The sequence below is a fragment of the Antechinus flavipes genome, chromosome 3 (assembly GCF_016432865.1).
Source record: "Antechinus flavipes isolate AdamAnt ecotype Samford, QLD, Australia chromosome 3, AdamAnt_v2, whole genome shotgun sequence".
In the NCBI taxonomy this organism is placed as follows: domain Eukaryota; kingdom Metazoa; phylum Chordata; class Mammalia; order Dasyuromorphia; family Dasyuridae; genus Antechinus; species Antechinus flavipes.
Window position 1 is genome coordinate 29585749 of NC_067400.1, and position 23583 is coordinate 29609331.

Below are 23583 nucleotides of genomic sequence, written 5' to 3' on the forward strand. Positions count from 1 at the left end.
AAACCCTCAGGCTGAATCTCCTTTCGGCCATTTCCTAGCTAAGTCAGTGGAATGACCTTCCTGGTCCTCATCAAAAGGGACTGCACTGGTGAAACCCTTCACAATTTGGTGCCATTCCCTTATATCTACTTCTCATTTAAGTATCTAGAGTCAAATCCTATCTGGCCTTTTTTCTGGGTGGGTCCAATGCTCCCTCATCGCCTCCATGGGGCAGAATCCCTTCCTCCCTTCACTGGGCAGCCCAGTCCCAGTGACTTGCTCATGAAGCCCTTCAAGACTCCTCACCAAGTATGAATTAACAACAAAGACCACTGGGCGGCATCACAGAACCTAGAGCACTGAGCCTGAATTCAGGGAGACAAATTCAAATCTAATCTCAGATCCTTTCCAGTTATGTGACCCTGGGCAAGCTATTTAATCTGCCTGCCTCAGTTTCCTCATCTGTAAAACAGAGGTACTAACACTAGCACCTACTTCTGAGAATTGCTGTGAGGAGCAAATATATGTCAATGGGTTAGGCACCGTGTCTAACACACAGGAGGCATTGACTAAATGCTTATTCCCTTCCTCTTTCTCTTCAATAAAAAGTGGTCAAGCTTGGGCAGCTAGGTGGTACAATGGATAGAGCACCAGCTCTGAAGTCAGGAGGACCTGAGTTCAAATCTGGTCTGACACTTAACACTTCCTGGCTGTGTGACCCTGGGCAGTCACTTAACCCCAATTGCATCAGGGAAAAAATTTGATTAAGCTCTTAGTATGTGCTAAGTACTATGCTAAACCCAAAGGATATAAAGAAAGGTAAAAATAGTTCCTGCTTCCAGGAAGTTTACTTTCAAATGGGAGAGACCTTATGTTACCTTACATTTATTTTTAATTTTTTCTCTATTTGTAAATATACATTTACATTTTTTGTAATTTTCTCAGCTCCCTTCTACTTCTTCCTCCATTCCCATAGATGAAAAATTGTGTAGATTTGATCATGTCACACACTGCTCCCTTCCCCCAGTCCCAGCCCTAACTCAATTAACTGCAGTGTTTTATATTTTAGAATCAAATATTAAATCCTTCATGATGTAGCCCCTTTCTGCCTTTCTCATCTTCTTATACATTATTCCCATCACACAGTCTACAATCCAACTGGCCTGTCTTTTTGCAAGTGTTCAATCACTGTGCAAATTTTAGTTATAATTCTTTTTTTAAATGATTATTATTTGGCTGAGGTAATTGGAGTTAAATGACTTGCCCAGGGTCATACAGCCAGGAAGTGTTAATTGTCTGAGATCAGATTTGAACTCAGGTCTTCCTCACTTCAGGGCTGGTGCTCTATCCACTGCACCACCTAGTAGCCCCTAATTCTCACTCTTATATCTCCATCATGGGCTGAGATCATGGATGGAAAGCACTTGGTGAATCTTAGAGAGCTATAGAAAAGTTGAATTTTATAAATATTATTATATATACTGTGAAATAAGAAGATGATGGGTGCAAAATTAAAGTTCTATGAAATTACTTAAATGAGTGATATGAATTTTATTAATGGCTCACATTCATTTAATGCTTTAAGTATTACCTTCAACTTCACAACTACCAACACTAGAATTGTTATCCCCTTCTTAGAGCTAGAAAGACTGAGGCATGAAAGATTAGGTGACTGCCCAGATGCCTACAGCTTAAGTGTGGCAGAGGCAGATTTGAATCCAGGTCTTTGTAATCCAACAGCCGCTCTCTACCCATTGCACCACATCACCCATACTTTTTTTTTTCCTTTTAAGGCTTAAAAATAAGTGTAATCCAAGGGAACAATGAAAAGGAATAAATCGAAAGTAAATTTCATAAAAGTTATTTAGACGCAAAAATATTTCTGACAAACCTTCACAGTAACAATAACAAAACAGAAGCACAAAGCATCTGAGGCCATATTTGAACATGAGTCTTCTGGACTCCACTTTGCAACCGAGCCTTTCATTTACAAGTCAGCAAATTCAGGCCCAGGAAAACGAATTGATTCTCCCCAAAGTCACATGAGCAGTGATTGTCAAAGGTAGGATTTGAATTCAGGTCCTTGGATTCCAGGGCTCTTCCCCCTGTCCCACTTCCCTATAATTCTGTTTTGATGGTTTTTTCCCCCTTGAAAGGCAGCAGCAATTTCAGTCAAACTTCTGTACTAGCAACCATTGCCCAAACACAGCCCTCCATCTCTCATCTCTATCCCTCTGCCCAAGCAGGACTCCCCTTGATACACACTTAGGATGCCTTCCTTCTTCATGTCTACTTCTTGGAATTCTAGGTCTCTTCAATGCTCTGCTCAAAGGCCACTTTTTCCACTTTTTCCACAGTGACATCCCAGCTACACCCTTCATAGTATATATGTAGTATTACCTATTTAACCCATTCCTGATGTGAATAGGTTTTCAAAACGACAAGTCCTCTTCCCTCCTCTAATGGCTCTGTGTCTCTTCTTCCACACCTCACTTGTATAACATGATTATTACTTTTATCTTAACTCTGTCTTAATCTTTCTTTTGTGCTATCTTATTGTTGATGTCAATCTTAACTATATGATATACATTTCCTTTGTAAAATTTTTTTAAAATTTTTTTCTTTTATTTTTTCCTGACATCCCAGCCATCAGTACTCCTCCTACACTTTATATTACTTTGTATTTACTTTATGTCTTATATTTACTTATCTATCTGTATCCCTTTCTACCCCAATAACTCCCATAGACTGTAAGCTCTCTCTTCCTTTTTGTCTTTGCATCCCCAGTATCTGGCACTAGTAGGTGCTTAATAAATGTTTATTAAACAAAATAGAGTAACTGGAGCTCTAAGTAGATTCTGGATGAGGGAGAAAAACAGACCCGGTGGAACAAACACAGGAATACTGGAAGTTCGAACAAGGCCTTCTGAACTTATCCCATCAAAGACCAGGTCTATTCAGATATCAACGGTTGCCCATATCTATCAGCTTCAGAGACCCTGGGGCCCATTAGCACAAGAATAAATATCCTCCTATGACTGCAGAAGTTCATGGATTTAGTGTTCATGGATTTGACTTTCAGGTGCTAAATTATTTAAATGACGAGTGTTTATGAGTGTATGAAAATGTCAATTCAGTTTTAAAAATTGATGATCCAGATGTTGCCAGGGCCAGGCTAGATGGAAAAAAAAAAAAAAAAAAAAAAGGACAAGGAGACCAAGGCATCACAAGGGAAATTAATCTAATGAAATCACCATTTCCTTGGGAGATTTATGCCATTATCGGCAATTTAATAACAACGAGCTTCAGAGGATATGGATTTACATGAAAAGAATAATAAAGGATGATCAGCATTGGTCACTGTCACTGCCTGAATATCTGCCATAAGGAGCAAAGAGAAGCCATGGTACTGACATAATAGACGTGCCCATGAGTCCACCAACAACGGAAATATACAAACACAAGACCTAGGGAGAGCTGTGGAGAGATGGATATGGTGAACATGGGAGACATCTTATTTTGCTCTTTTCCAATATGTTCCAGCCACATTTCAATCATTTTACTTTATTCTTTCTCTCCCTTTCATTCCTCCACCACCCCAAATGAGTCTATAATTAAGAAAGGGTATTTTTATGTATACATATGTAGATACATACATTCACATACATACACCTTCCCCCCTCAATATACATAGCTATATCTTTCCTGGGCCTGCTGACTCTTTGCTTTAATTATGCTCCTTAACTTGCTTTGCTATTATTTAATATCCCCCTACCCATGGATCCTTCCTTTGTCTTCTTCCCTCACTCTTTGCTTCTCTGTCTGCCCTTCCCCCTTATTTCTTTATAGATTTTGGAGGCAGCTATACCCTTCATAGTATATATGTAGTATTGCCTATTTAACCCGTTCCTGATGTGAATAGGTTTTCAAAACTACAAGTCCTCTTTCCCCCTCTAATGCCTCTGTGTCTATTCTTCTTCCACACCTCACTTGTATAACATGATTATTATTTTTATTTTAACTCTGTCTAATCTTTTTTTTTGAGCTATCTTGTTGTTGATGTCAATCTTAAACATATGATATACATTTCCTTTGTTTAAAAAAAATACACAATTCCTCCATGTTGAGTTCCTTGAAATTGCCATTTGATATTGGCTCTTATATGTTAAATTTTCTATTAAGTTTGGATTTGGTTGAAGAAAAGTCCTGAAAATCTGCAAGTTGGTTGAATGTCCATTTTTTTTTCTTGTTCAATATTATAGATACTTTTGCTGCATCTGACATTTTTGGCAGCAGATCTAGTTGTTTTGATTGTCAGTAGGTATGATTCCAACTGATGGTCTTTTATTATGGCTGCCGATAAGTCCTATACAAATCTAATCAAAGCTCTAGCATGGCTGAATTGTTTTTCTTGTTTCTTGTAAAAGTTTCTCTTTGATCTGGGGGTTTCAAAATTTGACAATAATGTTCCTATGTGTTGTGGTAGTGGTCCGTGAATTTCTTTTCAGGCTTAAAAATAAGTGTGATCCAAGGGAACAATGAAGTAATCAGTTGATTTTTTTCTATTTCTACTTTCCCCTCATGTTCTATCATTCCAAGATAATTTTCTGGGATCCTTTCTTGCATTATTGTGTCCAGGTTCTAATGGATGTGCACCAGGCAGCTCAAGTCAAGTACCAAGGACCTCAGTTTCCTTATCTCTAAAATAGAAAGGGTTGCATAAGAGGTTCCTTAAGGCTTGTTGCAAAGTTTTTCAGTTGGACGAGAAATTTCCATTGTACTTTAGGACTTGGTATTGTAACAACAGCTGACAGGATAAGAGTTGTTAATGGAATGCATTATAAAAGATTCATTCCATAGAGTCAAACATTAATGGAGAAAAATAGCCCTATGAGAATGAGATTGTGAACAAGCAGCATATTGCTTTTTGATAAATTATGAGAAAAATAGGGGGATGATTATATTTCTCTACTAATGCCCTACCCCAATGCTGCCTCACGGCTTAATGGTGACCCTGGCTTCTGGGAGGCCACGTCAGGGGAACATGAACTGTCACAGGTTTTACGAAGCTGAAAAATATTTCAGGGAAGGCTATGGAGATGGAAGATTCAACAGGTGTCTGAAGACCAGCTTAGCTAAATTCAGAGAAGCCTGTTCCCAACAGGCTGGCTACCAGGAAGTGATTTTGTTTTGGTGTGCAAAAAACCTCAGAAAGATGGAGATCTTAGAAAGAGGGGTCACTTGATTTTCCAGGAAGGGGTTCACAGGCAGAAAATATCATAGCACCACAAAGTACTAGGTAAGATTATGTTAAAAAGCAATAGGATATTTTTTTGGTGGGAGGTGGGAACATATCTGTCAAGTACTTACTGCTTTCCGTTTGAGGATGTAATCTAGTCTCCAACGATTTCCTTCCACCACTGGTCGTTTCAGGAAGATTTCTGGGCTCAACCTAAAATCATAAATTATAGTCCCAATGTTATTCAAATGATCTGTAAATTGACTTCTGCTTATGACTCAATAATAAGAGAGAAATTCAAAAGCAAATTCATCCTTATCTTTCCCTTGATTAGTAAATAGTCTGGTCCATATGTAGTAAAAGTAATATATATTTTTTAAAATAGTATAATCAAAAGACATGGCATGAATGACATCCAAATGTACTCATCTAATAGCATGGCACCAAACAAGCATCAGTTGAAATATGTATTTATTTAGGATAAATGTATATATTTATCATGGGAATTCAGGAGCAGGTCTTGGCCAATAGAACTTAGAGAAGGGTTATAAGTTCATGAGGGTTATAAGAAGTCAAATTTATTGAGGAACAAAGATTATGAAAAAAAAATGGTAGAAGCTGTTCAACACATCCTAGTAGGTTGCAAAACATTAAGGAGTTTTTGAATGCCTAGAAAGAAATTAGCCAGAACTGGAATTATATGCTCAAAGCTCTCTACTTTTCATAAACTAACATCCAAGAAATTATACAAATACAAATCCCAAAATACCCTTGAGAATTCAACAAATAATCTTTTCTCAAACTAGGAATTCTTAAAGACAAAAGTGTTGATTATGATTATCTGAACATTCTTCCCTGAGTGTAGGGATTGTTTCATTTTTTGCACTTATATCTACAGTACCTAGCACAGTGTCTGGTTCATAATAAGTAATAATAATAAATTCTAATAGTAATAAATTATTTTTATTGAACTATAAAAATTTATGGATAGCATAATGGCCCAATCTTTGTCCAAAGAGAATTTCATTTATTTAATAAGAAGTATAGGGTATAGCAGAGAAGATTTACCTTGTGTATATTTTTTTTAAAGAGGGGCAGTTAGGTTGAATAAACTCCAGGTCTAGAGTCAGAAAGACTCACATTCATGAGTTCAAGTCTGACCTCAGATACTTACTACTGGTGTGACCTTGAATAAGTCCCTTAACCCTATTTGCCTCAATTTTCTAGAGAAGGAAATAGGAAAGCACTCCAGTATCTTTGCCAAGAAAATCCCAAATGGGATCATAAAGAGTCAGACAGCACTCAACAACAATAAAAAATAACATTGTTACTTCATTGTTAGACCCCATATAACATCCCAAAAAAGGATTTTAGAATAATATGGATGGGTCTATGGTTTCTAGGATAATTGCTATGACCAAGCAGGCTTTTCTCAGCTGACCTGAAGAGGTAATGACCATCATGGATAACAAATGATAGGACCAACAATGATGATGATGCATGTTCATTTCTCTTGTAATAAATCTAGTTTTCACATAAACTTCATGAAGTTATGATTCCCTGTTGACAAATCTGGCAAGCTCTTATTATTAAATCTAGGCAAGGTATGGATTATTTCATTTTTCTTTGAATTCTTGGTATCTAGCAGTGCTTGAGATCTCATATTTGTCTAATACTGAATTGAATTAAACATGTCACTCTCTCTCCCACTCAAGAGTCTCTTATGGTATATGACTCATGGTGGAGAGAATCTTCGAAGAGTTGCATAGGTTATCAGGCTCACTGGATGAGTTATCAGGCTCATTTCCCAATGTTTTGTATCAAGTGCTCTCTAAATGAATTGTTTTGTGTTAAGCACTACCTCAATGCCACTAAAAGGTGAAATACTAGTGTATAACTCACGTTTATTCCAGTCAGGTTTATTGAAGAATATACATTACTTCAAAAAATGAATCACAGTTGGCAGGATCTCAAATGACTCTGGATTTTAGGGAGCTTGAACGCTGCCAAGGCCTCTTGAGGTGCTTCCAGATTGAAGGACATGGCCGCGGGCCTGTTGGGCTCCTTTCCTCCACTGGCTGTCTCTGATAGCAGTATCTCCAGCCACACAAAGGTCAAAAGATGAATCTTTGGCAACCAGAATTTGAATCTGGATTGCTCTGGCTCGTGGAGAACAAGCTCTACTTCTGATATCATTATCTACTAAACCCCTTCTCTCCAAGTGTTCTTGAAGATTTACAAGCACTAATTGATCAGGGCCACACAGATTCATTTCTGAGCACATGGAGTTTCTAAAGACACTGGACCTTACTACATTTCCAAGACCTTCAGCATCCTCAGACACAGATATTGTTGTATGAGGACAGACCTGTGATGGGCTCGTTCCCATAACTAACCTTAAGATGGGACACTGAGAAGTAATGGTTTTCATAGGATGGTCAATCTGCTCAGCTTGGACATTAATACATATTCTGAGAATGACTCTGCCAGGTTACTTGTTATCTTAGAGTGTCAGGGCAGGGGAGTGGAAAGGGAAAAACTGGGGAGTCTTTTACTTAAGTTAAAAGAATAAAAAAATAGATGCCTTTTGACCAGCAAATTCATGAGTATACATATGGTTATGTTTAAAGAAAACAACACATGAGCAAAAAAGGATGATATGAAAACATATAAACATACAAATGTAACTTCCTTTTAAGGAAAGAATCTCCTAAACTCAGGATCACACTTGTGGTACCAATATATAAAAAGTACCATTAATAATGGGGCAGCTGGATAGTACAGTGGGTAGTACTGGGCCTGGAGTCAGGAGGACTCATCTTCATGAGTTCAAATCTGGCCTGAGACATTTATTAATTGTATGTGTCACCTAGACAAGTCATTAGCATTGTGGGCCTCAGTTTCCTCATTATGAAATAAAACAGAGAAGGAAATGGCAATCCCCTCTGGTATCTTTGCAAGAAAACCCCAAATGGAGTTGAACACAACTGAACAATAACAACCCAGCAATATTATTGCTTCATTATTAGACTCCATATTACACTTTATAATGGGATTTTATATAATAGAAGTTGGTCTATAGTGCCTAGAATAATTGCTACTCGACTATTTTAATGACTAGACAGACTTTTAAGAGTGGGGAGCAACTATCATGGATACCAAACAATAGTAACAATCATGCTGCTATTGCTTCTAACAGCCAACATATCACTTTAAGATCTGCAAAGAATTTTCCATATGTTACTTCATTCAATCCTCACAACTCTGGAAATTAATTATCTATTCCCATTTTCTTATCCCCATTTTATAAGTAAGGGAATTGGGAATGAGAAGAGCTGAGTGATTTTCCCCTCAAAAAATGAGGGAAGCAGCTTTTATTTCAGAGTATGTTTTTACCAGATATCAGTCTCAGAGTCATTACTCATTTGAAGGTAGACAGGAGAGAAAACATTTAACACCCTGTCTCTTCAGATACCTAAGAAGCTGAGAATTTAGCCTTTTTTCTGAAGGGTCAAAAAAAGATATTATTCTTTTTCAGAAAGCAAAGAAATGAGTTTTTAATGGCAGCAATTATAGCTAGTGTCTCATTCATGTCTGGATCTTGCTTTTTAAGAAGTATTAAAAAAAAAAAAAAAAAGAATTGGCTCCTAAATATGGAATTCTTTTTTTGTACAGACTTCTGACTTTAAAATTTTATTTTGACAATCAAACAAAAGCCAGAGCTAACCATTTACATACTAGGTGGGGATGTTATGTGGGTGAGGCATGAAGTTAAAAACAATTGAGAAAAAGGGTCCTCCTACTGAAAAGAGGGTCAGATTTGAACCTTCTACTCCTGATACTTGCTGATTATGACCATGTGCAACATATATCCGAATCTTAGGTCTTTTTATCTGTAAGATGAGATAACATTGTCACCTGTAATACAGCTAGGTCCCAATTAGGAGAATAAATAATCCCTTAAAGGGTTAGCATTATTCAAAGTTGTGCTGCATACTGTCATTGGTTTGGAACCAATGACCATATTTTGCAGAATCATATCTTTGAATGATGAAATTTGAATATGTGTGATTTCTACAGGGGATTCATTATAAGCACTGACTGGGACCTAGCTAAACTCGTAAGCCCACAGAAGATAATAAATGAAAAGTAATTTGCAAATCTTAAAGTGCTATATTAATTCTACAATTCAGTCAAATTGACAGATTTGAACTGAGGTCTGTCTCTGCACTGTATCCACCATACAGTGAATGTATTTTATATCATGTATTTTACATACACGTATATTGCATTTACAAAATAGTAAATATTTGTAAACATCGGTTTACATACTTTGTTTTGTCTTCCCTTGACAGCAGGGACTGTTAGAGCTTGCTACATAATAGGCATTTAATAAATGCTTTTTGATTTAATGATTGTTCTTAAAAATCTTCAATATCATTAAGCTAGTTGTTCCTATGTTGTATTACACTGTATTGCTTTGTTTTCAGTTTTCTATGTATGGCATGAGGTTGTATTGTACTGTTCTATATCTGATTGTATTATATTGCCTACATTAAAGTAGCATTTTCCCACTTCATGCATATGGTTTCCCATTGCTTTTAATGTGCTTTTGGAAGAAACAGTCTAAGAGAGACTGCCAGGAAAATGAGTTCTTAGAAGGAAAATAACAACATTTGTTATGTCTGAATAATTCCAAGATGGCTTTTTGATTTGTCCTATGGATTTTGGCTGCAAAGACAGGTAGGAGGGAGCCCAAGTCAAAATATAAAAACTCCAGAACTATATTTTCCTACTTTTTGAATAGGATTTCAATTCAAGATTTCAACCACTAATTTTTATTGGGAATTATCACAGACTTTAAACAGATGTCAGAAAGCCCAAGCTTAATTTAAAGCTAAGGAAGAAAAAAACCCATCCTATTTAGTTCTAGTCCCAATTATTCTAGCTGACATTTCTACTGATGACTCACAAATGTAACTATGGCATCATCCAAGAAACAAGGCTCAGAGGGCTGTGTGTGCTGCAGCTAGCATCAAAGTCCCAAGAAATCAGAGGGAGGGCCAACTGAAGGCTTTGGCAATGAACAATCACACACCCACTGGGCCCTGCCGTCCTCACTGAAGTAAACAGTTGGGCGTCTTTCAACAGAAAAAGAAATCTCCAAGTTGAAGATATTAAGGCCCTGCCTGGATGCCAAGTTTTCTGAAAAGGTCTTTGACTGGAGGCTTGAGCTGTGAGTTGGTTCGGACCCCTGCCAAACCATCTGGTTGCGATGTTAGTTTCCATAGTGTAAGTCTTTTGCACAGGGCTCCACATTGTGGGAAGCATAGAATAGGGAGACCTTTGGACCAGATCCCCACTTGTGATTACTAACCACCAATCCGTGATGAAAATCTCTTCTTTGGCTTCTTCCATGGCATTTGCAATGTCTTCAAAATACCCTTTTGCATTCACATACCTGCAAAAACAAATAAGTATTTTTTTAATTCACCAAAAAGAAAAACAAATCTCTAATTTATTTCTTTCCATTTCAGATCTGTGATTTCATCAGTGTAAAAAAAAATATATTCCCACTATAGAGATCCCTCTACCAGATGTAAATGAACAAATCATGCTCTTGATAGCTTTACATTAACAGATATTGACAACTCTTAAGTCTGGACCTTATAGTCTTAGAGATTTACCCAGAGCACCTAAGTGACTTGACCAGCCATACAGAATCAATCAAAAGAAGAATTTGAATCCCAGTCTCCCTAATTCTAAAATTCAACCCTGTAGCTGCATATTGCTAGGATTAGTGAAAACAACCAACGGTTTGATGTAACCAATAAACATAACTGGAAAATTCCATACTTCTCTCTCTGCCTTAATGAGTGCAGTAAAGTAATCCATTCTCCTTAAATGGTTCAAGGACAGACAACATGAAGAAATAACATTTCTATGTAGCAGGTAGATCTAAAGAGGTCTTTATTTATCCTTATCCTGTCTTATCCTCATAACTGTGGGAGAAGTACTACAGGCTTTTTCATATTCATGTTAAATAAGAAAAAAATTAAATTACTTTCCCCACTGTCAAATTTAGCTAGTTAAATGCTGGAAGAAGGTCTTGGACCTAGGTTGTCCTGCCTGTGTCCTCTCTTTTATTTCTGAGTCCTGAGTTTAAAAATACTGCCTTGATCCTTTTATAAAAAGTGATCATTTAAAATTCATGTAAAATAGAGTATTACTAACAATAATTTTGGGAGACTCCAAGGATGACTTCCTAATGGAGCTGATTGTCTTACAGCTCTGGAGGCAAGTCATTGACCACTAAAGGGGAGGGTCCCAGTTCTCAGCATGAAACCACAGAAAGCTTTTCTTCTAATACTTTACAATAACCATTAATGGCTATTAATGAGTGGGTAAGGAAAACAAATGCAACCTAAATGTGATTTGTTATTAAAGGAAAATTAACTTGCAAGTAAATCCTTTGAATATTTATAGGTTAATAGACTTTGGCCAGGAAGAGGCCATCTAGTCTCTCTCACAGATGAGGAAACCAAGTCTCAAGAGAGTTTGAGGGAATTTATTCAAGATCACTGAGCTAAATGATGCAGGTTTTGAACCTAGGCCCTCTAAGTGTAAATCCTATAATGGTCTTTTTCATCCTACCACACTGATTCCCTAATGTACCAAAGAGGAAAAGTCCTGTTTATTTTCTATATGACTGAAAGTTCAGAGCTCAACTTGCAAGACTGAAAACTCATTATAAACTCATCTACTGGAAAAAAAATTCTTAAGGTACTTAAGAAAACTCATTTCAGCCCATTCTTTCACATGATGGCAATTTTTTTTCAAAAAAAAAAAAGGAAAAAAAAACAGCTCTAAATTTTAAAAGAGCACATTATTTATGTTAATTATTATTTATTATTAATTATAATCATGCATAATTAATTAATATAATATTAATCTATTTCATTATTCTAATTATATTGTAGAATACTAAAGAAAGAAAGCCATAGATTAGAGATTCCTAATCTCTTAGTGTATCTGGGAAAATTTAGGGACCCCTTCTCAGAATAATGTCTTTAATCTCATTAAATAAAATATACAGGATTACAAATGAAACCAATTAGACTGAAATGCAATCTACAGAAAGGAAGACTATGATCATCTGTCATTCAACAGTGGGTCTAATAACTATAGCAATTTCAAAGTAATGACTTGCAACAAATGTAATGCCATATGAAAACATCTGTGATTTCTATTTGTTACAAAGTCAAAAGTTCTACTAATATTGTTGTGGTGTGTTGCCTACATTTATAGTGGAAAAATGTTAATTATAATGAGATTATTCAAAATAAAGATATATTTTCCTCCATTCAAATCTACAGATCCCCCCTGAAATCATGGACTTTGGGTTAAAAATCTCTGCTGTACCTAGAAGGAAAATTCTTTACCATTTGGCCAAGGTATTCTCCTGGATCGCAGCATAAGATCCAAACCTGTGCTCTTTGAGGAAGTTGGCACCGTGTTTCTGAATAAATTCGTCAATGGCTCCACCCCACCATCGTGCATGTCTGTAGCTGTTACATTTCAAAATCAGTGTCCTATAAGTGGAAGAAGAAAGAGAGTTTAGGGGCATAAATGATGACCTATGTCCCATTTCTACAATGGAATTTCTATTCTGAAGATGCAGACTGAGGATTAAACATGTCACACAATATTCCCAAAGTACCTATATTTTAGTGAGATAGCAATGAACCTGTAAATTATTTCACCCACCATCCATGAGGAAATTCTCTCTATTAATGTAGGTCAGAACCTTCTCTGCAACTTAGGGTTTTAGAAAATTTCTTGGGGGTACCAAGAGGTTAAGTTATTTTCCTATGGTAAGTAAATTTCCTAGTGACACATAATGAGGATGAGCCAGAAGTGGGGCATGAAACTGGGTCTTCCTGGCTTTGAGGTGTTCTCTCTCCAACTCCCTATCTCTTTCTCTTTTTGTGTTGTCCATTTTCACTCAAAAATGCATGCTCATGTCATTAAAATACTCCAATTTTTTTAAAATAAAGTCTTTTTATTTTCAAAACATATGCACAGATAACTTGACAACATTGACCCTTGCATAGCCTTGTGTTTCAGATTTTCTCCTCCTTTCCCCCATCTCTTCCCCTAGATGGCAAGCAATCCAGTATATGTTAAGTCCAATTTTGACTTTGTAATTGTTGATATTCCTTTCAGTGAAATCATTACCCATCCATGCCAGCCTGTCTCCAAACTCTTGTATATTTCTTAATATATGATGGATCTCCTATACCTTTGACCTCTTTGAGAAAATCAGTGAGACACATGGATGCTCCTTTGGTCATTCCTGTCTCTAGGTCACCCACTATTTCAATTTTGCATTATTATAATGACATCAATTCATGTAAATGCCATATATTCCTAAGCAGACCAAAACTTTTCAAAATGCAAAGACCAAGTGAGAGATTAATTTTTGGAAATATTGAAAGGAGCCAAAAACTCTCACCTGGAAAGATTATCAATCCGGAGCCCATATTTTGTTTCGGTTTCTTTCTTCCCCATCTTAATGCTGAATTCTTTGTCTACCAAAAGGACAAATGCGATGGCTCCACTGTCGGGCTTCATGTAGAGTAAGAAGGAATCTTTCACTATTAACCACCTGCAAGGATATACAGAAGTTCCATAGAATCAGTCAAGGGAAACAATAACCTGGTGCTTTACTAAAAAGCAAACAAAAGAAATTTCTTAAGTGCCTACTATGTGTTTTAAGGACTTTACAAATACTAACTCATTTGAGGCTCACAACAACCCTGGGAGGTAGGTATTATCATTGTAATTTTACAGTGAAGGAAACTGAGGCAGACAGAGATTAAGTGACTTGCTCAGGGTTACCAAGCTAATAAATGTCTGATAATGCACTTGAACTTAAGTCTTTCTGATTCTGGGAGCAAGGACTTATCCATTTCTCTATCTACCTACTGATAGAGAAACAGCATATAATTCTCCTTTCAATCAATTTAGGAAGCCCATCATTATGTGACCATTCTGCTTTGCACACCCTTGTTGATCACAGATTATGAATTGGTTTCAGAATTCATAAGAAATCATGAAGGTAAATGAAGGTAAAAATGAAAAGTGATTTTAAACAAATAATAAACGCAGACATATTGCATTGTCACCCATCAGGACAAAACTAAAAGCATGGCTGAGAAATACAAATGGTGGAGATGAAAAGGTTGGAAAGGCTGTAATCTCTACCAAAGGGATAGGGTCCACAAAAATAGGATCACAATTGTACAATAACCATCAACATATCCTTATGTTTAATTCAGAGGAGGTGGCAGCAAGGGAACAAATCAATGATTTCAATGGTAAAGAAACTCCCTTTACCAGTACCTGTGACCTTTTTTTTTTTTTTTTGAGGCAATTGGGGTTAAGTGACTTGCTCAGGGTCTCACAATTACTAAGTATCTGAAACTGGATTTAAGCTCAGGTTTTTCAGATATTCCAGAGCCAATACTCTATCCACTGCATCACCCAGCAGCCCCTCATGTGAACTATTTTTAAACCAGTATCTACTCTGCAACTTAAATCCTAGAGAGTTGCTTGGGGGCATTACAAGGTTAGGTGATTCAAGATAGGAACAAGTACCTTTCAGGGGCAGGATTTAAATTCAAGTCTCCATTGACTGCCCCCAACTTTCTAACCAATAAAACGAGTTTCCCATCATCCCCATTTTGCATAAGAAAGCATTGAAGGTCAGGTTAAGTGATCTGTAAATGTTCACATCACTGGTAAGCATCAGAGGCAGTATTTAAACCCAGATTTCTTCTGAATCTAAGTTCAGCAGACTTAACTCTGAGAAGCGATCTTGCATAAATGTCTTTCACTTTAATGGATGAGATGACAAAAATTGAATGTAAACTTTTACTGTGAAAGAATTTAAGTAGGTTAAAGGGTCTGACTAAACGAAAATCATGGTGGAAGTCTTTATAAAGTAGCCATTAACTCCTAAACCTCTCTGTTTTGTCCATTTGGATTTTTTTAATATCTGGCATTTTATTGTTTTTTTTTTAAGTGAAGGTGATGCTTGTAAATTAATTTTTCTCATTCATTCAAGCAACATTTAAAAAGTGCAATTGCACAATGGACTCTAATGCATTGGAGGATGCTCCTTGTGGGGGATTTGCAGGAGGACATGGAGAAATGGTGGATGGGTTGAGAAGATGGGGATGGATTTCAATCTGTGCCACTAGAGGGAGTGATATGTCAATAAGATCCCAGAGCCATCCCAGGGGGAAAATGAGCTCCTTTAGAATTAATATTGTGCCTTTTAAGTTAATAGTAGAAAGAGTTCTGGTTCTGGAGTCACAGGACCTGGGTTCAAATCCCACCTACCTATGCGGTCCTGACCAAATTACCTAATCTCCCTGGGCCTCAGTAGGTAAAGACTAGATGTTGTCTGAGGTCATTTCCAGCTCTTCAGTTTTGCACCAGCACTTAGTTTTGCATACACAGTAACTGGTATGTAGTAGGCATTTAATAAATGCTTCATGGATCAATTGATTTTTGCTCCTTCCCTCTCCCTTACTCTCACACACAATCAATGGCTAAATCTTACTGATTCTTCCCAGCAATATCCCTGACATCTGTTGCCTCCACTAATGCCACAATCATCCTGGCTCACGTCCTCATCACTTCACTTATCACCTGGATTGTTGCACCATTTGGTTGCCCCTCACCTTTCCAAGCTGAGTGCACTTCATTTCTCCTCATGTCCCAGGAAGACTGGCTAGCCCGGTTCTGTCCCCTACACATGACACCCGGTCTCTCACCTCCATCCTCATCCCTGTGTCCACTCTGCCCTCATGTTTAAGACACTCTGCTCCCTCACCTCTTGGAACTCTCCTTTCCTTCAGGGCTCTAGACAATCTCACCTCCTGCTAAAAATCTTTCCTGATTCTCCCACTGGTCACCACAACTTCTCTGTCCCTATTTATGTTTACCACTTTCTTACCTGGAGATATTCCTTCCCCTCAGCAAAATCTAAGCATTTTGGGGGAAAATCTTTTCTTCTTTTCATCTTTGATTTCAAGATCCCCAGTATCTAGCACATATCAGGTAGGTAAGAAATGCTCCTGAATTACTGAATGGAATTACTATACTATCTACTTCCTTTGTGTTTGATCTTAATGGAACTTCACAACAATCTTGTGAGATGCTTAGGATTTGTGCCTGGGAAGGTCCTTGAGGGTAAAGTCCCTCCCTGGATGCTCTCTGCAACTTACAGACTTAATGAATTGTCTAGGAAACTGAGGGATTGCTCGACATAGCCATTAATAACAACAACATATTTATATGTTAAAGTTTGCAAAGCATTTTACAAATAGTATTTCATTTTATCCATTCAACAATCCTAGGATATTGCATTCATTTGACAGATAAGGAAATTGAGGCAAATCACACAACTAATATGTGTCTGAGGCAGAATTTGAACTCAGCTCCAAGTCCAGTGTTCTATCCAGTATGTTTCTTGGTATCTACTACATTTTTGACATTAGGAAATACTCTGTCATGTTGCCACTTTCTATAGTCTTAAGTATCTTCCCTCCTCCCCCATTTAATAGATGAAAGTGACTGCTAAATGGTCAAAATAAATGGGAACATCATGCAAAGCTTTTGCCTCTGAATTTGGTGCGCTTCCTCCTATACCACGACACCTCCCTCAGCCTCGCTTTGTCCTTAGATTTCTGATGATGGCACTATTATTAACACAAGTCCTAACAACAATGACATAAATCACAGGATTGCAATGTTCAAAGAACACTCTCCTGACAAGTATGGATGACTTTGCGATGAATTGTGCGTGACAGAGGCAGTGTTGTTAATGAGTAAATGAGTATCAGCCAGCCAGAAGATAATATTCATTGATCTACTGACACATCCCATAATACTCAATCACTGGGTGAACTCACAGTTCAGTAAAGTAAATGTGCACAATCACATGGCAACAATTACCTCGCCTTGGCTTCTGGGCCAGCATTCAAGCTCTAAGACACTCCTAGATTAAATGGAACACTCTGGTTTTGAAACCCATAAATTCCCATGGAATCGTAACCCAAAGTTATAATTCTCCTTTTAGCTTCCCTGGGAGAAGGTGGAGCAGCCGAAGGAGTCAAACAGTAACTTATGACAAAGAAGAAAAGGAACTGCAAAAGGAGATGCAGAGCTATAAATAATGCACAAGATTCATCTGGGGAGAGAAATTTTGGAGTAACTTGGGAATTTGTAGGAGCAGAAGAGGGACTAAAAATGAAGTAAGAGGAAGAGGAAGACAAGGCTAAAGAAAGGGGCAGTTAAATGGCACAGTGGATAAACAACAGCCTCTGGAGCCAAGAGGACTTGAGTTCGAATTCAGCCTCGGACAGTTACTAGTAGTCATTTAATTCTGATTGTCTCAAAACACACACACACACACACACACACACACACACACACACAAACAATAGTTCTGATGGGTAAGTCAGCCAGAGATTACTTAAGGAAAAAGAAGATAGGTGTGGGGGTCAAGGTGCTGACAAATGATATCTCTGGACTTGAAATCCCCCAGTAGCAATTTACCAGAGTACTCCAAAGAACGAAGAGGGTTTCATTTTCAAGCTATAGGGAAACCATGGATAGAGCATCAACCCTGAAATCAGGAGGACCTGAGGTCAAACCTGGTCTCACACACTTAACACTTCTTAGCTGTGTGACCCTCAGCAAGTCATTTAACCCCAATTGCCTCAGAAAAAAAAAAAAGATATAGGGAAACCAGGACCTTTTTGCAGTTACCCACATGGATGATGCTATATTTGTATTTCTCTCATAGCCAAGTAACTGTTGTTGTCTCTGCTCAAAGATTAATAAGGTCTTCCTCCTAAAAGAGGTGTGAGTGTTTGAAGAAAGCCTTTCTCCTCTCAGTGTTATCAGGGAGAATAAAAGGAAAGAAGGATTAAGTTAAAATTAAAAGTTAAAAGCCAAAGGTGAAAGACAAAGGATATGACAAGGCAAAAAGGAATTCCTACCTGCCAAAAGGTTGGAGGGAAAAGAATGTCAAGCTCAGGAGGAGAAACAGAGATAAATGTTTGGGATAAAGAAAAACAATAATGCTGATAACAGATAACATTTACATAGTGCCCATTCTGTGCCAGGCTCTGTGCTAAGAGTTTTACATATGTTGTCACATTAGAAACTCAAACAACAATTCTGGGAAGTAGGTACTATTATTATCCCCACTTTAAAGTTGAGGAAACTGAGGTAAACAGAGGTTCACAGACTTGCCCAGGATTATATAGCTAAGTATCTGAGGCTGATTTTGAACTCAGGTCTTTCCTGATTCCAGGGTCAGTTTATGTATATAATATGTACTGTGTATGTGTGTGTGTGTGTGTGTGTGTGTGTGTGTATACACACATAAACATTACCCACATGTAAGCTAGAAGCATTCCCAATAAGATTTGAGGTAAAACAAAGATGAACATGATTACTACTATTATTTAATATTGTGCTTGAAATGTTAGGCAATGAGGAGAAAGAGAAATTGAAGGAATTAAATAGGCAATGAGGAAACAAAACTGTCTCTCATTGAAGATGAGTATATTTAGAGAATCAACTAAAAAGTACTGAAAATAATTAACAACTTTAGCAAAGCTGCAGGATATAAAATAAACCCACATAAACCATCTACATCTCTGTATATTAACATTATCCATATATATAAAATGGATAGGGTGAACAAAAATGGAATGACTATCTCAAGCAATAGAAGAAGTAGTGTATCTCTGCCACTGGAGGTCTATAAACTCTAGTGAGATGACCATTTGTCAGGGACAACGCAGATAGGATTAATGCAATGGGAAATGATGGATGAAATGACTAATGAGGATCCCCTCTAATACTGCAATTCTATGATGTTAACTATCCCCCCTGTTTCTAGGTAAAAATGACAATTAAGTCATTTTTGATCAATGAGCACTCAAACACACAGGAAGTTCTTGGTGCTCAGGGAGGAAGGAAAAAAGGAAGGAAAAAAACGAAGGAACTAGACCTTGAGAGGGAGCAGCTGCTGGCCTTGTGATGATGATGATAATAATGGTGATGAGGATGATGATGATAAACTAATACTCTCAGGTGAAGAGAACTCATCTGGTACAGATCAGCTGAGGCAGATATTTGTTGACTTGGTCATAAGAGATCTTCCCGGAGAATGTGCCCAGGAGGTAGCAAAGAATATCCAAAAACCTGTTAAACCGGACGACTGCTTCCCACTTCTAATGATTCATGTGAGAGGTGGAGGTGTGGTAGCAAGAGGAATGTGGGATAAAAAGTCTTGGGCAAGAAATTGAAGAAAGACCTCCAGGGCAGAGAGCGGGTTTTCATTATTGCTATTAGTCAAAGGCCAGAACAGAAGAAATAGTAGATTGGGGAAGTGAACATTATGTTTAAGAAGATGTTTAGTACCAGGACCTGAATTTGGAGAATCACAGCTTTAATTACAAACTAATAGCTTCCTAATTAGGAGTGGCATGTAGCTAACAAGTCTTAATAAAATATATCTATCCTAATAACTAGGTTTATAAAGTACTTTACAAATATTATCTCATTTTATTCTCATGATAACCCTAGATGGGAAGTGCTGTTATTATCTACCTTTTATAGATAGGTAAACCAAAGAAGAAGTTAAGTGTTTTGCATTACGTCTACACATCCAGTAATGAGGCTGAATTTGAATTCAGGTCCTGCTCCATCTAGGTCCAGCTACTGTATTCACTGTACACCTAGTCACGTACTTAGCTAGAGTCTTATACATCTAATCTGATCAGGAAAGAAGACAAAGACAACTGCATTTCAACAGACTGAACATGACAGAATGTGATTATAATATGCGAAGAGCTATCCAAAATAATCAAAAATATCCAGAAGTTTGAAGCAGGCAAAATTCAGGTAAAAGAGTCAAAAACGAGAAGACTTGACAGAATTATATCTCTCTATATAAATACTTAAAGTTACAGGTATCATGAGTTATCTCAATGAAACAAAAAGGACCTCATAGGTATTCACTTAAAATTAGTGGAATGAGACTCATGGTTGCATATAGCTCTGGAAGGATATACTTTATTTGGAAAAAACAAGACAGTAAAAGGGACAGTAAAAGGAGTTGAAATGAATCCACATAGTAAAAATATTTACTGAAATGAAGAAATTCAGGAATTAAAAAATGATAACTAGCATTGAAGGGAAGATCAACTGTGGCAGAGACCAAAGGGATATTGTCAATAGACTGTATTATAGACCACCTGGACAGATAGGAGAAATAGATGAGGAGTTTGGAAAACATATGGCGCATCTGGTTCACGAGCATAATCCAAAATGTGGCTAGTTCCTTCTAACAAAGGCGTATTTCTTCTCCTGTTTTAATGACAGTTTTCATCCTTCAAAACTTAGAAGAAATGGGGCAGGGAGGTGGTGTGTGGGGGGAAAAGGTGAAGAACTTACAGATCAAGCACACATTGATCAGGGACTGTTAACTAAAGCCTTAAAGGCCTCAGTTTAGGAAGCATGTGATTTTAGATAAGGTCTGGACTACATCCCACTGTCCAAAAGAGGATCCGTGGTGAAGAAGCATGTGATTTTAGATAAGGTCTGGACTATATTCTATTTCAAAGAAGGTCACCGGTGAGAAAGCTATACACCTACAACATTCCACTGACCAAATAGGGGAATAAAGACTTATGTGACCAATTATATCATACAGAGAGTGGGATTTTGGGGGTTCTTTGTCTGAAATCTATAAATACTGTGAACATTTCCAAGGGAGTGGCTCTCTATCCTGCTGTGGGCTTTGGCTCATGGACCAGGATGGGGTCTACTTCTTGAGATTCTAATAAATAATTCTGCTTTCTATGAGTGATCTCTGTAGTAGTCAATTTGGATAGGTCTCTTTGTCCCAAACATATGGATGATAAGAGAAGCAGCCTCAGAGCTAGGACTTGAATTTAAATACAACCTCAGACACTTACAAATTGCATATGCCTGGACAAGTCACCTATTTTAGGTGACCTCCCCATTTCTGGATTTTCAACAGAAGAAGCAAAAGCTAGTAGTCATCAAACATGTGATCCAGATTTTTTTGGGGGGTGGTATTTATTCTGTTTTTTTTTTAATAATAAAATTATTTATTTTAAAGGGTTCATAGGATCTCATGGACTAAAATTCTGTAGAGAAGTCAGGCCAGAAGGAATGGGAAGTTCTCAAGAATGAAATTCTAAAGAACCACTCGACATTGACTAGCAATGTGATTTTGGATAGGTCATTTAACCCTGATTGCTTTGGAAGAAGGAGGAGAAGGAAAGGAAGAGGAGAAGGAGGATTCTAAGGGGGAAGAAATGGAGTTGTCTAAAAAAAAATTATCTGGATGTCCTAAAATGAATTCATTATCCTTCCCCCAATCTCTCTCTTCCAAACTTTCCTACTTTTTCCTAAGGCACCTCTATCTTCGGCAGTCCCAGTTTGTAATCTGGACATCAACTCCAACTTTTCTTTCTCACCCCCCCCAAATCTGACCATTTCTAGTTGAATTCACAACATTCCCCATGTTCTTTTCCTTCTCTTCACTTGATTCTAATGTCTATCCCTTTAATTAAAACCCTCATCATCCCATTTTGCTGAGATGATTACAATAGTGTCACAACTGGTTTCCTAGTCACAAGGTTCTCATCAGCGCAGTCCATCTTTCACCCTGCTGCCTAGACAACTTTCCTTAAGCAGAATTCTGACCGCAAGACTCCACAAGTCAATCAGTGTCCCTGGTTTCCTATAATCAATCACAGAGTCCTCAGTTTGACTTTTAAAGTCCTTCCCAACCTGATCCCAATCTATTATTCCAGTCTCACTGGATGTTCTTTACTGCCCTTTTGAAATGCTGTGATTCAGCCACACTGGCTTTCTCTCTATTCCTCCTGGTCTGACAGTCCCCAGGAATAGAAACTACTCATTCTTACTCTTGTGCCCCAGGCAACCCCTTTCTTCCTTCAAGATGCAACTTAGATACCAACTGCTCCCTCCCAGACTGAATCTAAAAGAGTTTGTGCTTACTTACTTTGTATTTATCCAAAGAAACACTTCCTAAATGTTGAATATAAACAGGAACTGTTTGATTCTTGGCACTTCAACCTCCAGTGCCTAGCAAGGTACTTGGCACATAAGTGCTTAATGAATACTGGTTGACTGATTAAACCTCTGCTAACTTGGCTCATTGATTTTTCCAGGTTTCTTTCTTATACCTTGGTCTCTATCACTTACTCTTGGATCCAGTGACTGGCTAGCCTATCTTCCTCATACAAGGTATCCTGTCTCATTTTTTTGTATCTTCACCTTCTCTCCACATACTGTGGTTCCTTTTCCTTCACTTTCTGGGTTCCCTGGCTTTCTTCAAATCTCAACCAAAATTCCTGACCTACCTTAGTGCCTTCCAGTAGTAATTACCTTCCATGTATCTTGTCAATACCTGGTTTACAGGTAGTTATAGGTATGTTCTTCCTTCTGTTTTTTTTTTTTTCCCAATCATAATCCTGTGGGCCATAGCACACCAATATTGTATACAGGGTTTTTGTTTGTTTTGTTTTGTTTTGTTTTTGGCGAAGATATCAGAGTGGTTTGCCATTTCCTTCTTTAGCTCATTTTATAGATAAGGAAACTGAGGCAAACAGGATGAAGTGACTTGCCCAGAATCAAACAGCTAGTAAGTATCTGAAGCAAGATCTGAATTTGAATTTTCTTGACTCCAGGCCCAGGCCAGTGAGCCACCTACTGCTTCCTTATCTCCTTTGCCCAAAAGATTGTGAGCTCCCTCAGTTTTGCCCTTTTTTCATATCTCCAGTACTCGGCACAGAGTAGACATTATGTCTGACAATTCACATTTTGGAGTCTTTTAACAATAGAACCAGTGAGCCAGGCTTTGATTCCTGGCAAAATTCAAGAATATTTTATTAAAGGATGCTGGTGCAAATTCAAAATGCAAAGTGGTAACTCTGAGCCATCACGTGCTCTTCCATAAGAAGTCATACCAGACCAACATCTCCTTCTTGACAGTAAGTAAATTACTAGCCTAAGGGATAGTACACATGAAAGTGTAAAAAAGAACAGACTTATTCAGTTGACCTAGAACTAGGAATAAGGGTAGGAAGGTGCAAAGAGATTGCTGGACTTGATGTCAGTTGGAATAAAAAGTGTCCCACATGGAGACTATTCAAGAGTGGAAAGAGCTTCCTTGAGAAGTGGTTCAGGAACAGAAATGTTCAAGCAGAGGTTGGATG

At 37.7% G+C, this 23583-nt stretch overlaps 1 protein-coding gene and 1 long non-coding RNA gene across 2 annotated transcripts in view; one reads left to right on the forward strand and one right to left on the reverse strand.

Annotated features, from left to right (window-relative positions):
- Positions 1–23583, reverse strand: part of PLD1 (phospholipase D1) — a 201881-nt gene that overhangs the window by 92020 nt on the left and 86278 nt on the right. Inside the window, exons 9-12 of the mRNA XM_051983176.1 lie at positions 13734–13886; positions 12661–12810; positions 10596–10679; positions 5350–5431 (exon numbers count right to left, since the gene is read on the reverse strand). Coding sequence (XP_051839136.1) covers positions 5350–5431; positions 10596–10679; positions 12661–12810; positions 13734–13886 — 469 coding nt within the window. The remainder of the gene's footprint in view (positions 1–5349; positions 5432–10595; positions 10680–12660; positions 12811–13733; positions 13887–23583) is intronic.
- Positions 10142–12767, forward strand: LOC127552876 (uncharacterized). Its single transcript, XR_007951601.1, has 2 exons — positions 10142–10510; positions 12595–12767. It is a non-coding gene; the product is annotated as an uncharacterized LOC127552876 (long non-coding RNA).